Source organism: Drosophila willistoni, assembly GCF_018902025.1.
Source record: "Drosophila willistoni isolate 14030-0811.24 chromosome XR unlocalized genomic scaffold, UCI_dwil_1.1 Seg8, whole genome shotgun sequence".
Taxonomy (NCBI): Eukaryota; Metazoa; Arthropoda; class Insecta; order Diptera; family Drosophilidae; genus Drosophila; species Drosophila willistoni.
In genome coordinates, this window is record NW_025814059.1 from 1,450,538 (window position 1) to 1,468,484 (window position 17,947).

The following is a 17,947-nucleotide window of genomic DNA, read 5'->3' on the forward strand; positions in this document are numbered from 1 at the left end:
GCGGCTGGCTTAAAATTATTTTTAAATGCGTAACGGACTTTTGGGAATTTGAATTTTTGAATTCAACTGTCAGTTGGAATATTTGAAGTTCGCGGGCAACGATATTTGAAGTTTTAACGAAGAAATTTGCTCTGGAGAAAATATGAAATACCAGGCCAACAGAATTACTTAGTAGGCGGCTGGTTTAAAATTATTTTTAAATCCGTAACGGACTTTTGGGAATTTGAATTTTTGAATTCAACTGTCAGTTGGAATATTTGAATTTCGCGGGCAACGATATTTGAAGATTAAACGACAAAATTCGTACTGGGGAAAATATGAAACACCAGGCCAACAGAATTAGTTAGTAGGTGGCTGGTTTTAAAATATTTTAAAATGCTTAACGGACTTTTGGGAATTTGAATTTTTGAATTCAACTGTCAGTTGGAATATTTGAATTTAGCGGGCAACGATATTTGAAGTTTAAACGATGAAATTTGCTCTGGAGAAAATATGAAATACCAGGCCAACAGAATTACTTAGTAGGCGGCTGGTTTAAAATTATTAAAAAAAAAAAATAAACTACAAATGTCTTTATAAATCGGTCATTTCAAGGATTTTCAGGATGTTTTTTTTTGTTAGGTAATAGTCCGTGATGACCCGCTTCGACTGACACTATCAGATCCTGGAATGTCCTTCAGGATCCGAAATAAAAGGACTTTTCTGTTTGAGGAAAAATTACAAATATTTTGCAACTCATTTGAAGGATCAAGACGAAAGTGGTGTGAGAAAATTCCAATCATCAAGGACCTTAGTTGGTGCAAAGGACATTCCGATAGTCCTACGGAGAGCCGAGATATCAAAGTGATCATAACTCCGTCATTTAAGGGATTAGCGCGAAATCCTTTCGACTGATGGAAGTCCGTGTTCATGCGCGTCGACTGACATTACCATGCATCCTTAGACGACCCCATTTTTCGTTTATACCAATCAATAGAGATCATCAAAGACATTCTTGAAAACAATGTCTCTGCGTCCTGTGCCAGGACTTTTAAAGCTGAAAAATGAAAAACAAAAAAACCAACGCCAACAGAAATACAATTTTTGAAATGATTATTTGTATTTTTTAATTTAATATTTTTATTGATATCTTGAACTTAAATTACATTTTTTATTGTAAATTAAAATTAATTAAACATACTATAAACATTAACAAAATGACAAAAACTAACATTTATAAGAAACTGTCTAATTTTAAAAACTATTGAGATTGTAATGCTCCATCCAACACCAGATCCAGAAATGTCCCTCGAAAAGCTACTATTAGATCTTCTATCCTGCATTCGACGAAATTAGTTCTTTAATAGTTTTAAGCATTTTAAGCCATTAAAAAAATATCCCTTTAAATTTATAAAACTTTCTGTTAATTATTTACGGAACATAGATTAATGAACTAGTCTATTTCGCAAAATATTTTAATTTGATAAACATTCTTGGTCTGAGCATATTTTCGTTGACAGGACAACCCATTTGCTATAAGACACCTAATAAACGCTTTTGACGTGACTTAAAGACTCTTTGCTAAAGGATATTTCCTTATGTACATATACATATACTAGTATAATTGATAGCGCCTTGTTCAAGCAAAAAAAGGGGATTCCCAGGCCATTAGTCCTGGATAGAATTTCCTCCAAGAGTTTCGCAACTTCATCGATTTGGTAGTCTCTGTAAAGAAATTGAAATATAATAATTATTATTTGTTGTAATAAATTAATAGAGAGGACACAATGTAATCTGTCTGCCCCATTATTTTGACGAAAGCAAAACCAAGGCCCATTTGCTGCTGTTTGACTGTCTCATAAATAACAATCAAACAATAATTTTGTATGATGATTGAAATTGTTTGGAATTTAAAAATTTATTATATACATTCATACATACATAGTTACTTCAGTCATCATTTATTCTTTCTTTTTTTCTGGAAATTAATTCATCTTGCTTATTTAGAGCTCTCTCAATTGAAGTGCCTTCAACTTAATTAAATCGCTGAAGGCGGGGGAGGGAGGAAGGAGGGTCAGGCATAGGCAGGCAGCTCCCACCACCACAACAACAGCAACATCAAAAGCTGAAAGGCCTTAATTATGCAAATGACACAACTCTTTTTTTGGACAAATACAAGTAAATATATATATTTACATATGTATATAGTCGGTACATATAGCATACTGATTTTTTGTACATGCTACATGACATTAACAAACTTTTTTTTCTTTTTTACTTCATTCCCTCTCATCTTCCTTCGCTTACTGTATCAATGTTTGCGTCATCAACATCAACAAATTCATCTTGGTAAGAGTTTTGGCCAGGGAACGAACCGTGGGAGAGAGAGAGAGCGGTTGGGGGTGGGGGTTTTGTGGGGCCGAATGAAGATGGGACCACAGACAGGCCTTTGAATTTGCAATCATATCAAGAGCTAAGCATCTTTGCACGATTCCACAAGCTCAAGCAAACCAGCTAGCTAGCCAGCTGGTCGACAAAACAAAAAAAAACTAACTAACTATAGATATAAAAAACCAAAAGGTAAAGGTAAAAGGTTTCACTCATTGGGATGACCAACAACAACAACAACAACAGCATGAGGAAAAATAAAAACAAATAATATAATTATAGACAAATATTTTTTCTATATGAATGACATAATGCGGAACAAAGTGGCTCATTAAAAAAAAAAAAAGTTGCATTCTCAATAAAGATCGTGAGATGACGGCAAGAAGACTGTCAAAGATATAGTAAATAAATATCGTAAATAGAATACGGATTGCTATAAATAAATTGTCATCGCATTGGAAAATACACACACATAAATCTCTATATAAATATTTCTAAAATATTTTGAAATTCATTTCACGCTGTGGCTCGTCTCGTCGTGAGTCACTCGCAAAAGGGTTTACAATTTTGCCTTGGGATAGTCCAAATGTTATGCATTCAGCTGACACCTGACCAAGGGGCGACTACAGAGAAGAACAAAAAAAAGTGGAATGAACTCTGCCTGAAAGCAAAACTGGTCAGTCCAGAATTACAAAATGAAAAGTAAGAGTGAGCAAAGGCTAGTACAAAAAAAAAACACTAAATAAATAAATAGAAATGTCGTATACCCTAGCAAACAACACTTAAAATAATATCTCACTAAATCTTAGTATGAACTTTTAGATACAATTTGTGGTTAGTGAAATTAACTTTAAATGTCAGTAGCTTGAAAACAAAAGTATAAAATTGAAAGACAATTCAAAACAAAAATGGTTTAACAAGTTAATGATAAACGATTTTAAAGTCAATTGAATGAAATTTTCTAAAGAATCTCATCTATAGAATTCATTTTCAATTGTTTAAATTTTAAACAAGTAAAGTAATTCCAAAAAATATCATGAATCACTCTGAACTTAAGACAAAGATTAAAATACGCTTACATCAGTCTTTAATTTTGTAGAATAAAACTTTACTGCAAGAGCTAATACTAAGTGATAAAAAAAAGGTTCAATTCTTATATTCAAGTAAACAAATTGCTTCTACTCATAGAAAAGTTGCAAAATACAAATAATATGCAATTAAGACAAGTAAAAGATATAAAAATGCGATAAACTAAAGAAAACAATAATAAAATCCAAAACCTTCTACTATTGGCCAAGCAAAGAGAATGAATGAATGAATCAAAATCAATAGTTATAAGAGGAATTTGTTAATCTTCTCCATCTATTGTTTATATTTAAATGAAAATATATATACTTTTTCTACTTGATGGAATCATAATTCTGTTTAATACTTAAACGCCCTTAATACACAACAAAGAGGTATATAAATATCTTTATAGATAAGAATTTCAATGGGGCATAGGAATACCCCGTGAAAAGGCAACAAAATCCACCTACATTGTTGATATATATTGAATAAATAATGACCCCAAACCTACTTCATATTGGCTGGCTGATTGACAAGCCCCAACCAAAACGAAAGAAATCGACGACGAACTAAAAGGGGATTTTTCTCATTCTCATATTGGAGATTAGAAGTCGACTTTGTCATACCCTGCTAAACAATACAAATTACTATTACTGCTACTAAGATTTAAAGCTTATTGTCTTTTGATTAGATTTGATAAGTACATAAATTGTTATTTTTCAGCTTTTTTTTTTGTTGGCAAATGTGTGTATACCCTTTACAATTACATCACTACAGGGTATCAAGCGCGACAATCTTATTGCTCTCCTCTCCATATTTTCCCATTCATCACATGAGCTTTTTTTTTTTTGCTGTTTTTGGTTTGTTTGTTGAGCCAAAAGCTTTTGATTTATTCAACGATCAGAAGCAGATCCAGTGAATTTTTTTGTTCAGTCGCTTCGCGAATCTTTAAATGAACGGACGTCTTTAAAGCGTTTAACTAACACTAGAAATTGGCGGTTTGTTCTTCTGAGTTTGCTCTCTCAAGGCTGGATGCCAATTTTTGAATGATTTGTTTTGTGTATTTCTTTTTTTTTTTTGTGATTTTTTTAAAGTAAACAAACAAACAAAATTTGTGTTAAGTGAAAGAGAATTATGATGAAGAAGCCTCAATTAAATCTAATGATCAACATTATTGGTCTGCTGGCCTTAGTGTGGGGCGTGTTGGGGGCCGTCACAGAGTCACCATCCCAGCCTCAGCCCCAGCCCCAGCCGCAGCTCCAGCAAACTCATCATCAACAACAACGCCAACAGACGCTTCCGTCTTCGAGAGTTCGATCTTCTGCTTACCGTGTAGGTTATTCCCTTTTCGACCGTGTAACGAGTTTCATTTCGTTTATGGTCTGGCCAAGTTCATTGTGCCTGGCCTTGTATTTGCATGGGCCGTTTTTGGTTTCGTTTTGTTATTTGTCACAAAAAAAAAAACACAACTCATGGCCTTTCTTTTTGGCCTCCTCTTATATAGTCAACGTCTGCCGCCACCGCCCATTGCGAATATAAGGAACTTATGACGAAATTGCATGATCGTGTTGGCATCTTGGCGACCTTGGATGAGGACCAGCGTCACCGTCTGGAAGTCATCGATAAGAAGTAAGTGAAAAGATTGGTGACTGGAACCAGTTTCCCTTCTTCATCATCATCATCATCATCATCATGATATATACTATCTACTCTACCTCTATATATATATAAAATCTATATATATTTATTTCTTTTTCTTGGACGACAAAAAAAAAACCGGTAAATTAAACGAAAACTGAAAAGACAATCAACACTTCACACATTTCTGTGTGTTTTTTTGAAAATTGTTGTTCGATTATACGATTGTCTAGCAGAACATATTGTAAAATGGTTAAGCAATTTTTTTAATGATCCATGAATGAGGCAACATCTGCCTGCCATTGGTAATAAATTTGCTAAAAAAATATTTGCCAAATACCCTATACAACAGAGAAAAAAAAAAACCCCCCTACTGTGCCATGAGGCAGTGGGCGTCCATCTGCCTCAAGTCAGTCAGTCTGTCAATTAGACTGTCAGTCAATTTAGTTATAGAACATTTCACTTAACATTAAACAAACAGTCCAATCCTTAACAAAGTGGCAAAAATTTTAAACAAACAAACGTAGGAGGGAAATGACTCTTTATAGGGTATGGCATAGTCGGCATTTCATTTTAACTTGATATTGTTTATAAGATGTTTAAACAGCAGCTTCCATTTAGCAGCTCGTTTTATTTTTTTTTTTTTTCTTTTTCAAAGATATTTGCAATTTGTTTTGTGTGCTGATCTCTTTAATTTTTGGATAGAAAACAGGCAAATGCCAAATTCCAATAGATTCAAGGGGAGAATAGAATATTTCACTTGAAAAAGGAAATGCATTTATACATTTTACGATCCATGTTACTTGGAATCGAGAGCTGATAATACAAATAATATGTATATAGCATTTCCTCCATTAATCGAGAGCATTTCTTGAGAGTCAAAGAATAGGCTTATGCTTAATGAACTTTTTAAGCTGATAGCTAAATATAATGAGGTTGACTCGACTCGTCGCGTCTCTAATCATTTGCCAAATGCCCAATGTCAGTTTGTTTTAACGACCCTAATAAGTATGATATGCACAATGACGTCAAAATGAACTTTGTTACATTTGAAATAGGGCATTTTGAGAGATATATTCAAATGTTGATTGTTCCAAAAACCAATCTATCTTACTTAAAAGACAATAACTTCATTTGCTCAACTATAGAAATAAGTCAACTTCTCCATTATGCCTAAAAAAATTCATGTTTCTATTAATGAGAATAGAATAATTATTGATTTAACTTACATGTCATATTTGTTGTTGTTTCCAGAATCGATAATTTGGTGGAGAGCAATACGGGACGCATGGAATCATTGAAGGCGCAACAAATGGATTTCCAGCAACGTCTCGATAGCTTCGAGCATATCCAACGTTTATCTCGCAACACTTTGGACGAACTGAAAGGTGAAACAGATCAAGTTTTTGGATCTCGTTTAGTAAGGCAATTGAAGCACAAAAGAAGAAATCGTCATAAACTAAATGGTAGCTACACAAATGTTGTAGATGTTGTTGTTGTTGTTGTTCTTTCTGGTTGTTTGTTGTTGTGCTTATGCCTGCAAAATGATATAATAATATCCAGATAATTGTCCAACTAATGTCTATGATTTATCCCTTAATCGATTAAGATTTATCTCGACCCATACGCCAGGCGGCAGCCCAGGAGGATCAGGATGCGGAACGTTATCGTAGAAATCAAAGTGATCTTGTATTGAGTGTGCCAGAGCGTTTGGATGCCTTAGCCTCGTTGCTGGCCTCAACGGCCATCAATGTGAGGGATTTGCAGCAAAGTGTGCGTAAAGTGTTGCAGAATAATAGGTAAGGCAGATATCTCAATTGAATTCCATTTAGCTTACTCTCATCCTTTCCATTTGTAGACGTAATCTGCAACGTCACCGGGCAGGACAACAGCCAAGACCCGGTTATATGGAACACGCGACAAGCTGTCTGGACGAATATCTGGCTATCAATGGAATTCTTAAATTGCAATTGACACCGCAATCGGAATCGTTTTATGTGCCCTGCGATAAGGATTGGACAGTGATAATGAGCCGTGGACAGGATGGCATCAATTTCGAACGCAGCTGGTTGGAGTATAAGGATGGTTTCGGCAATTTGGCTGGCGATTTCTTCATTGGCCTGGACAAACTGCATGCTCTGACCTCCTCAACGCTCCATGAATTGCGAATTGTACTCGAGGATTTCCAGGGAAATGTTGCATTCGCTGGCTATTCATCCTTTGCCATTGGCAGTGAGAAAGAAGCCTATCCATTGAGTTTATTAGGCCAATTCCAAAGCGAGCTGCAACCCTCGGCGGGGGATTCATTATCGTATCAGGCTGGAGCCAAATTCAGTACCATTGACAATGACAACGATAACTGTGTGGACTGCAGTTGTGCCCAGAGGCACAGGGGTGCCGGTTGGTTTAACAATTGTGCCACCAGCAATCTGATGGGCACATACGTTGATAGCAACTATGCGAATGCCGGTCAGACGGGTATCTTTTGGGAGAAATTCCAGGGTCTCGAGTATTCGCTATTCAAAGTTCGAATGCTCATACGCCCCATTGCCCCAGAGGATGGTGGACAGCGCTAGGTATTCGAATTTTGGATGCGGAACACAACTGCCATTTGCCATTTTCATCATCTGAAGAAGAAAAAGAAGAAGAATTGCTTTTAATAATCAGGGAATCTCCAGTTTTCGATGCAGTTTTTTTTTTTTTTTTTGTTTTTGAGTTGCTTTCTTCACGATCAATTCAATTTTAGCTTTAACCTCTCGTAACATTTGTCGCGTGTGACTGTCTCTATATATACCTATATATATATATCATGATAATGTTGTGTGTGTGTAATATTTATGGAAAATTACTTAATACCCTAAGTTAATAAAGTATGTGTACAGAGAGAGAGAGTGCGAGCGAGAGAGAGGGAACGATTATGTGTGTGCGTCAGTGGACTAATCGAACAATTAGGGAACATGCAACAAATTTCCATATATATGAGACTTCATTCCACATGAATTCTCAGTTATATCTCAACTTTAAATCCATTATTATGGCCAGGGCATCGTCCACGTATTGCCTAATTCCGTTTTTGTGCCAACTATGGGGCATACAAGCCTTGAGCTTGGACACCTTGATATCCCAGAGTAACATCTACTATCAGAGGCCAGCTAAATTGGGTCTACCATTTGAGTTGGTGCTGGAGAATGTGGATCATTTGGAATCGGTGGAGTCGATTAAATTGATTGTACATGGTTATTTGGGTTCTCGCACCCACAGCTCAATTATGCCCTTGAGGAATGGTGAGTTTCCTTGGAGATTATTAGTTGTATAACCGCAAGATCATCTCAATTCATCTGAAGCCTATGCCGCCCAGGGTTATGAGAATATTCTGGTGGCCGATTGGTCGCCGGTGGCCAATTTGGATTATCCCAGTGCGAGGCGTTCCCTTAGCCGAGTGGCTCACAGTCTGGCCAATCTGTTGCAGCAATTTCTCGGCAAGCACAACATCTCACATGAGGCAGTTCATGTGATCGGTCACAGTTTGGGCGCCCATATTGCTGGACGCATTGGCAACCATTTCAACGGCACTTTGGGCCGCGTCACAGGCCTAGATCCGGCTTTGCCTTTGTTCACGCCGCGCTCCGATGACAGTCTGCAGGCAAATGCTGCAGGATTTGTGGATATTATTCATACGGATTATCCGCTCTTCGGTGACTTTACACCGCGGGGAACTGTCGATTTTTATCCAAATTACGGTCTAGCCCCCCAGCCAGGATGTGAAGATGTGGACCTATTGACGGCCAGTAAGCTCATACTGGAGGCCTGTAAGAGCAACAGCCCTTGCTATAATGAGTGGGACTAATTAAGTTGCACTCACTTTATTTCCAGATAGTTGCAGTCACAATCGAGCTGTTCTTTTCTATGCCGAGTCAATTGGTTTGCCCAAGAATTTTCCCGCTATTCGCTGTCCTCTCAAGTCCATCAAAAGTCGTAATCTCAATGGTTGCCTGCAATATCAAAATGCATCAATTGGTGATGTGGATGAATCTCAATTAATTTACATGGGCGAGAAGGTTTCCAAGAGGTAAATTTGAAATTTAGGCGCAATCCAACTTTTTTGTAGAAAGCAGAATTTGTAAGCTTGCACGTTTCCAAGTATCTCACCACATGTTGAGCTTTGCCCCTATAAAATAAAATACTGTCTGCCCAGTATTTACAAGTGCCCCATATTTCTTTGCAGCGCCACCTCTTATTTCGTTTTGGCTACTAATGCGGCGCCACCTTTTGGCCAAGGGGTTGTGTTAAAATTGAGTTAACCGTGCTCGAAATGCGTTAATGCTGCCCAAAACGAGTTAACTGAGCCGTTAAGTATTAACAGAGGTGGCAGATTTGAATTATTTATTTGGTATCTTCAAATTTATAACTTTTTGCTTGTATGGGCACAACATTTTTCAAAGTAAAACAAATAAATATTTTAATTTATAACTGTATGTTCTATTCAGCATGGGCTATAGCAATTATTTTTAAATATAAGTCTTATAAGATCTAAGGATTTTAAGGTCTGCGGAAATCAGGTGGAAACACCAAAAGAATATTTTAGATAATTTTAAATATTCTTAAAGAATTTCTGTAATGATTTCAATTTTCAACATATCATTAAAATTCAATAATTAATTTTCTTATTAGAAAGTATTCTTTAAGTTTCCAATAAAACCTAGAAAAGTAAAATTTCATATTTTTTCACATTTGCTTTTTACTTTTTTAATTTTACCTGAAATTCCAGAGTTTTTAGAGTACTTGAAATTATTCTCTCAATTCATCCTGTTTCTCATGGCCTTATTTATGAATTCTCATTTAAATTAATAAATTAATATTAATTTTTTGAATCATTTTTCTATGCATATTTCATTCAAGTTAAGCTTATCAAAAGTTCCGCAAGAACATAAAACGATAAATCAAAAATTTAGTTTTATGAATGAAAAATCAGAGCCCCAATCCCCCGCTACCCGTCCCCTCTTCTTGGTCCTCTTGCCTGCCACTGCGTCTGCATTCTGGACTGGAGTGGAAGTTATTTATGGGCCAATAACTTTACAACTAAACGCTCATCTACATTTAATGGCGATAATTTTTGACGCAATTTGAGAAACATACAAACACACATACACATACACATACACACACACATTTTAAAGGGGACTGCAACAGGTCCCGATTTCTTGGTCTCGCTCTGATGGTGGCCTTAAAAATTGAAGAGAAGAAGCCAAACCGCAAAGATAACACACTCGCAGACACAGTCAAAACACACACACACACACAACACTTGACACCTTGGGGCCTTCGGGCATACATATGTATGTATGTATGTGTGGAATGCGTGAGGCAAGATCAAGTAAAAAACAGAGACACCTGAGTCGGCTGCCGCAGCAGCAGCATACAATAAAATTGAAGGGGCATTTAGAGGGAGGGAGAAAGGCGAAAGAAAGAAAGAGAGGGGGAGAGAGAGAGACAAGATAGTGAGAAGGGGCAAGAAAACAAATAAAGGTAACGATCGTAAATTTTACAATAAAAAGAAAGCAAGAAAGAAACACTAAAAAGAGGCAAAAAAAAAAACAAAAATGTTGTAAATTTTAGGATTTTCGAGATGGCAACAGCTGCCAATTGACAATTACCTCACAGGAGACACTCTGGCAGACTGAGTGTGTGTGGGGTGGGGGGGTTATCTCCCACTTCCATCCACCCCTCCCTCCCCACCCCCCCTGCATATTGAGCGTTCTAATTCATTGCATCACTTGACAGCATTGAATTTCGTTGCCAACTCATTCCACAATCAATCGATTTCAGGCTTCATTAGCTCGCGAGATACAGGAAACTCCCGCACTTAGTATATTATTCGCCTCCCCCCCCTCCCCATCACCTTCCCCACCATCGATTGCAATGCAAATACAATAAAATGCGTAAAAAATTCCACCTCCCTTCAGCTTCCCTCCTCCCTTCCCTCTTTAGAGTCTGTTCAGTCAGTGGGCAGTGTGCTAAGTTATTTGACTAGGTAAGTTAGTCGCTCTATTGATGATGTTTTATGCTCGGTCAACCGTCGATTCGTCTATGAATCGACACACACACACACACACACACACACACTCGCACAACATTTTGTTGACTGAATGCCGCACGTCGCTCTCAATTTTTCCCCTCATTTCCCTTAACACAGTTTTCCTCATTTCCATGTAAAAATGTTTGTCGTTCTCGGATATATATGGTTTTTTTTTTCTTTTTTTTTTTGTAAATTTGTGTCATGCTTTGGGTTTTTCCTGTACAACTTTTTTTTCTTTCTAGTTGTTGTTGTTTTTTTTTGGTCTCGCTTGGCTTTAATTTCTGTTTGCTGGGAAAGTAAAACAAAAAGTGAATTGTTGACTTTTATTTTAGTTTTTGTAGTTGTTGTTGTTGCTTGTTGTGTGTGTGTTTTTTTTCGCATCAAATTCAGTCTGAGGGAGGGTTTTCCTCCAATTTAATATATATGAGAGTTAAGAAGGGGGTGGGAGAGGGGGCGTGGCACTCTAATTTGAATTGTTTGGTTAGTCTATTAAGAGCAAAGTAATTGTTTAAAGGGAATCGAAGTAAACAATATACATCAAATGATGAGTAATTATGGGAAACTAGAACAAGTCAAAGGTTACCCCAAAATCAATTTCAAATATCAGAGATTATTTCAGGAATTAATAACAAGGATAAAGGGAATTTTGGAAGAAAGAGAAAACTTTCTTTCTTTTGGGATAATCTAACAACAAAATAACAAATTCAACAAAACTTAACGCTTTTTATTTAAATAAATAGATATATGTACATATAAATATGCAGAAAATATTTTGAAACAACATTTCAGGAAATTCAACGGGTAAAAAAATCAATTAAGTGTAAGTTCTTTGCCCCCTGAGCCCCCTGCTGTTGGATTGTATTTTGACTTTTGCGTTTATTATATGATTCCTCACATCTTTTGACACATTTCTTAATGGCACCGCACACACACACACACACACACACACACCCGCACGCACACATTCAGAAATTCTTATTGGATCCAAGGCTTCCAATGAGCAAATGCCATACCAAGGGGCAAGAGACAGAGACAGAAACAGAGACAGAGACGAAGAAGAGAAATGATATTGTAATTGGCAATCGTTGTTGTACATAAATCACATGCATAAATTTTGTTCGTTTTTGTTTTTGTTTTTGCTCTTCGTTCAACCTAAAGGCATTCTTGTCTTTGTCCTCGTTCTCGTGCTCGTCCATGTCCTCGTCACGTTTAGGTAAAGTCAAATGTTGTTTTCCAATTGGAAAGTTTTTCATTAACTAATTGAACATTTTATGGACAGACAGACAGACGGACGGCTGGACGGACGGACTGACAGACAGGCAAAGGGGAGAAAGGAGACATTAGACCAAAGGAGAAGGAGGCCATGCGGAGAGTGGGGTAACAACAAAGAGCAACAAAGACAACGACAATGGCGCCAATATTGAATGGCAAACAGAAAAGCGTAAAAGAGACCCCGCCTACCACTAACCATAAGTCAGCCAAGACAGCAGTTCGGGCAGGATACGGACACGGACACGAATACAGACACAGACACGAAAGGACATTGGCCCAAATGGACAAAGCGCCCAAGTACACACACACACACACACACACACACACGTACACACAATTTACACACAGAGTCGTAGTTTGTGGTTAAGAAAAAACCATTTCAAAAATAATCAAAAGCTCTAGAATATCTTTCCCAAACTAAGAAGATTGGCTGTAATTTACAATCACTGCCCAATCACATTATAAATAAATAAATAAAAATCTTCCCAAACTCAATTCGACAACATTTTATTATATATTTTTTTTAAAAGCTGGTTACATTGATAAATCTACAGCTTAAGCCATATTTATAGGTGCATTCATAGGCTTAAAAGCTTTTGAAAACGCAAACATCTATTGCTTTTTCACTGAAATTTAATATTTGTTATTTAGACCTTAATAAAGTATTACCAGTGATTAGGATGCACCTATTAATTTGGGATGAACTGTGTAAAATAAATAACTTTAGTCTATCTATATGAATAGACCTCTCCTCAGTAAGGAGCTTGCTGGAAGAAAACAAATATTTGGTTACAAGTTTGATTCTGAAACTGAAATTATTCATAAAAAAGGTGGAATCTGTAGTTGCAAGCTTTGTCGTTCTCTTCTCGCTTCATGTAGTTTGAATTCCCAACTGCTTTAAGCGTTGATGATATGGTATGGCCATTACAACTCTGCTGATGGTAGAAATTGGTGGTTCTTGGAGAACCTGCTCACCTTTTGTGCTGCCTATGATTTTGAATCTAATAAATTGGTAAGATTTATTGACCTGAAGTCGTCTAAAACTCAGTTTTGATTATTCTTAATCATAATCATTAAAGCGATTTGGTTCCATTCATATCAGTTAATACCCAATTATAGTATTCCAGTGGGTAGAGATGTTTGGGAGACATTTTAAACTTGAAGATGTTTCCTATTTAATATATATGTATTTATTTCAAGTTTTCCAGCTACGCCTCTGACTTTACATAAATTGATATCCTGTATGTGTTTTTTCTCTTCTCTTTCTTTCTGTGTATGTGTGTGTGTGTGCCTTTAATAATTTACGAGCACACGCTTCACTTTGGACTTTGCTTCCTTTTAGTGTTTTCATTCTTTGTTTTTTTTTTTTTTAATATACAAATAATGTTGGAAATTTGCATAACTGTCTGGTCAGCCTGATGGCCGGCAACAGCCAGCCCGCCCCCTCATTCATTTTCCCTACCAATACCAAAGTCCTATCTTGTTCTCGTCCTCGCCGTCGTCCACGTCGTTTGGCGGATATTAAACATTAGCGCGTGCTGAACACATTCAACCCTCCAAACATGGCCCCCACCGAAAATAATTAAGGTGAAAATTGCTGTCGACACGCAAAGCCAAACAAAAAAAGAAAAAGGTAACACACACACATATATACAGAAGGGGGAAAAAAAATAAACCAAACTAAAATTTTTTACTTATTTTTTTCGTTGGCCCTTTGAAAAATGACCAAAAAATACACAAGAGAGGCAGCAGCTGATAAAGAGGCAGAAGCGATTGGAGATGACTAATGAAACCTATTAGCCGTGTGACAGATGAGAAGTCGTCCGTTTTGAGAACCCCTTCCTCGATCTACCTCCCTCCCTCATCATCGTCTCCTTCATCTTTTTACTCTCTGGACTTTGTGGGAGCTGTGACTGCGATGATGGATAAGCTCATTAAACTGAAGCCGCAGCAAATGTTGGCAGCCTTAAGATTCCTCTGGCCGACATAGAAGAGATCGAAGGAGATGGAGGAAGGTTAACCTGGGGGATCATTCAGTAGCTGACCTTTAATTTAATTGAAATTTGTTGGTGGCCATTTCGTTGACATATTCGTTATCGCTTTTCTATAATTTCAAATGTGTACGAGAAGAGATTGAATAAATGGGAGTGTGGAGTGGGGGTATGGGGAGAAAGAAACGAAAAATCAATCATGCTAATAGAAGACTGAGTCCATTCACGGCCTCTCTGGGTACTCGGAAATTCCATTGGTTTTTGTTTGATTTTGGATTCGGTATGCGTTGATGCAATAAAATGTTTTGACCATGAGATTTGAGGCGACCCTGTGGCAGGTTCTCAGCAATGCAGCTGATCTTGAGGTACTGCAAAGTTTGTTTCTCATCTCCATTGCTCGTTTGTTGCTCTATGACACACTGGGCGAGGGGGGAAGAACGGCAATCAAGTTACATACATGAGGGACTAAGGGATAGAGCATTATAGTCAAGGAACTTACACTATCCGCTTGATGTATGACATCTTCAGGGAAATTGTTTGCCACCTCGTGGCGGGTACAACGCGGCAAAAAGGCTAGGCCAAGGGCAAAACGAAAAGACAAATAAGCCAAGAGAGAGAGACAGAAAGAGAGAGAGGATGAAGAAACTTACGAGCCTTGCGATTCAATTGCACTTCCATTAGACGATAGACAAAGAACGAGAGCACAACCAAAAAAGCCATCAAATAACGCCGTGAATTTGGACTCATTTTCAAATATTGTTTTTGAATTTAATGTTACCGAAATGTATAAAAACTATTGTAGAATTGGTTAAATTAAAAAACAAAAGTGAAGTAACGAAATCAAAGTGTTCTAGATCAAATAAGGAAATGACTAGAGAAACCTGATCTCCTTTTGCCAGTCCCCGTTTAGCCAAATAGCAGGGTTCAAAATGATCTTTAATCACTGCAATGTTCATTCAGTGTTGATTCAATGTTCATTCATCCAAATACAGTTCTGATTAAATTTGGTAAATTGACAAAAATGTAATTGGAAAAAATTGGTAAATTCTTAAAAACTCGCAACATTGCGAATTTGTGAGTTTCCTAAATCTAAACCGATTTTTGAAAGTGGTATCTCATTTTAATGCTTTTAAATGGAAATTTGAATTGGAAAGTAAATCACGCTAACTATTAACTTATCTTCTTAAGGTAGGACAAATTTGTGTCCAATGAACAGCAAATTATTCCAATAAAACATAATCTCATCAAGCTCTAAGGCAGTTTTTTGAGTATTTTAAAAATTCATGTCTATGTTTTCAATTTAGAATTCTTAAATTTTTGCAAAAATTGTGGTTTTTTCCAAAAATTGGATCGAAAATCATTTTTTTAAAATATCCATTTCTTTAATGCCATTTTAGAATATATTAAATTGCGATTTAATTGAGATATAACTTTTTGAAATCAGCTGGAAAATGACTAAAATATGTCTAAGGAAAAAAGGTGGAATCACCAAAGATTATTTGAAAACTATCTCCAATATTTTTAAATAACCCTAACTTTTGGAATCTCCAATTTTATCAATTTTCAACCGATTTTTTAAATGCATTTATCAGTTTTCTTATCGGAAAGTGTTCTTTAAATTTGAATTAAAATGCTAAAAACTAATGATATTTAAACCAAATATTTAAGTTTATGGACTTAAAACAACACCATTTGCGATTCGTGTTTGACCGATTTCGATTCATTTATGTTCTAACTTTCATATTGGAATTAAGAATTAAGGTTTTTGGATTGCCACAGACCACGAGCTGGCTTAGTCCGTCATTGCTTTTCGCGCTCGATTCCAAGATAAATTCGATTCACGATTCAATTACACTTTTGTGTGATCTATCTGATTCTGAAAAGTAAACCGATTAAGAAAAAATATGTGATTTTATAGCAATTGCTGAAAAATTGAAGGACGTAATTAGTTTACACTGAACCAGACATATCTAGACATAACGATCTGATACTTTAGTCAAGGATCATCAGAATTGAATATATCATTTCATATCAATCGATAACTGGAATCATCTATAAATACTTATATACCATATAAATCTCTCTAAAATGCTAAAGTTCTAATCGTTTATGATTTAAGTGAGAATTGTGGTGAAAAATCAAAACTAAAAATATTATAAATCTATATAGCTGATATATAAAAATAAAAATATAAATTAATAAACAATTATGTAATTGAATTTTCTGATTTGATCAATTCCTATAAACTTAATCTATATTAATGAAATAGCTCAACAAATAATTTCAATGAAATTGATTTTGTTTTGTTGGGCAATTGGCTAATATAGAGAGAGAGAGAGTGTGATAGCGAGAGAAAGAGAGAGACAGAGTTACTTTCTGAGAAGATTCCCAGAATATTAGAAACAAATTATAGAAAAACAAAAAAACAAATTAGGTTATCGAATAAAACTTCTCACGCTACAGAAAAATGAAAAAACTTTCCAAGAATATTTCTTTCCATAGATTTTGGGACAAGTGAATGTTGTTAAGGGTGTTGGTTTTTGTTTTGGCCTAATGCCAACCAAACCAATTAACTATATCTAACAGCATATTTATCCACCCATATGTCCCTGCCCTTATATGGAAATCGGAAAAGATAAAACGCCAAAGAAAAGTGTAAATCTTATCAAATTTCCATGCTACTTGCCCATATAAGGAGAGAGAAGTTGGCTTACCTGTAAATCTAATCTGAAATTTCACAATACACTTTCGTTTTGATATTCTGAAATTCTTTGTTAATTTATTTTACTTCCTTTTTTTTGTTGTTTGTTTTGTTTTCTTGCCGCATTTTATGGCCTTTTATCAATCATATAGGCATAAAATTTTCCAACTAATCATAAAAAATCAATAGAAAATGTTATGGAAATTTTTGCTCTTGGCCTTTTTTTTTTGTTTTTGTTTTTGCTTCACTCTTTTGTTTTAGTGTCAGTGTCAATTGTTGCGTCTGAATTTTGTCTGTCAGTCGATTTGGTCTTACTTGTTGTTGTTGCTCTCGTTGTTGTTGTTGTTGCCATGGCTTTGGGGTTTGGCAAAAAACCGAAAATTTTATGATTTAATTGCAGACAAATTTTGTTTACATTATTGTTATAATTTATATGTACAAATATATATTGTTGTTGCTGTTGTTGTTGTGGTTGTTGGTGGTGCAATTATTGTATTCTGTGCGTAGTCACATTTATGATTTATCAGTTTATGACGAGGCTAGCTGGTAAAGATTTCACAACCGAAAAGGAAAGAAGAAACAAAAACAATACCAAAAAAAAACTAACCCTAAGTAATTAATATTGGGCAGATATTAACCATGGTGTAGGTGGCATTAGCTTTCACCCACAGTTATGGGGCTTTAATTAATTATCAAAGTAAAATTAATTTCATTTCAATTGTGCAGTCGCATCATTAAGCTCAAGTCAAGGAGAAAGACAGACTCCGATGGCAGACAGTGATGATCAAGAGGGACAAGGGAATGCTTCAAGGGGGGGTTTGGGGGGGGGGGATG

At 36.1% G+C, this 17,947-nt stretch overlaps 3 protein-coding genes across 4 annotated transcripts; 2 read left to right on the top strand and 1 right to left on the bottom strand.

Moving 5' to 3' along the window:
• Window positions 1-4,504: 4,504 nt before the first annotated feature.
• LOC6645886 (angiopoietin-related protein 7) lies at window positions 4,505-7,958 on the top strand. Of its 2 annotated transcripts, none has more exons than XM_023177630.2 (5): window positions 4,505-4,767; window positions 4,940-5,064; window positions 6,328-6,539; window positions 6,683-6,872; window positions 6,932-7,958. In XM_023177630.2, exons 1-5 carry the CDS (start codon window positions 4,570-4,572, stop codon window positions 7,647-7,649), a joined length of 1,443 nt encoding a protein of 480 aa, XP_023033398.1. In that variant the 5' UTR covers window positions 4,505-4,569; the 3' UTR covers window positions 7,650-7,958. The 2 variants fall into 2 exon arrangements, with proteins under 2 accessions (XP_023033398.1, XP_023033399.1); XM_023177631.2 differs by having other exon boundaries at window positions 6,328-6,461.
• Window positions 7,959-8,107: 149 nt separating this feature from the next.
• On the top strand, window positions 8,108-9,543 carry LOC6645856 (endothelial lipase). The gene is made up of 4 exons (XM_002068493.3): window positions 8,108-8,357; window positions 8,418-8,882; window positions 8,947-9,142; window positions 9,299-9,543. The coding sequence occupies exons 1-4, from the start codon at window positions 8,108-8,110 to the stop codon at window positions 9,372-9,374; spliced, it is 987 nt and encodes a 328-aa protein (XP_002068529.3). The 3' UTR covers window positions 9,375-9,543.
• A 4,910-nt stretch (window positions 9,544-14,453) lies between these two features.
• Window positions 14,454-15,238, bottom strand: LOC6645857. The gene is made up of 3 exons (XM_002068494.4): window positions 15,063-15,238; window positions 14,912-14,985; window positions 14,454-14,831 (listed from the first exon to the last, which is right to left on the bottom strand). The coding sequence occupies exons 1-3, from the start codon at window positions 15,157-15,159 to the stop codon at window positions 14,610-14,612; spliced, it is 393 nt and encodes a 130-aa protein (XP_002068530.4). The 5' UTR covers window positions 15,160-15,238; the 3' UTR covers window positions 14,454-14,609.
• Window positions 15,239-17,947: the final 2,709 nt, after the last annotated feature.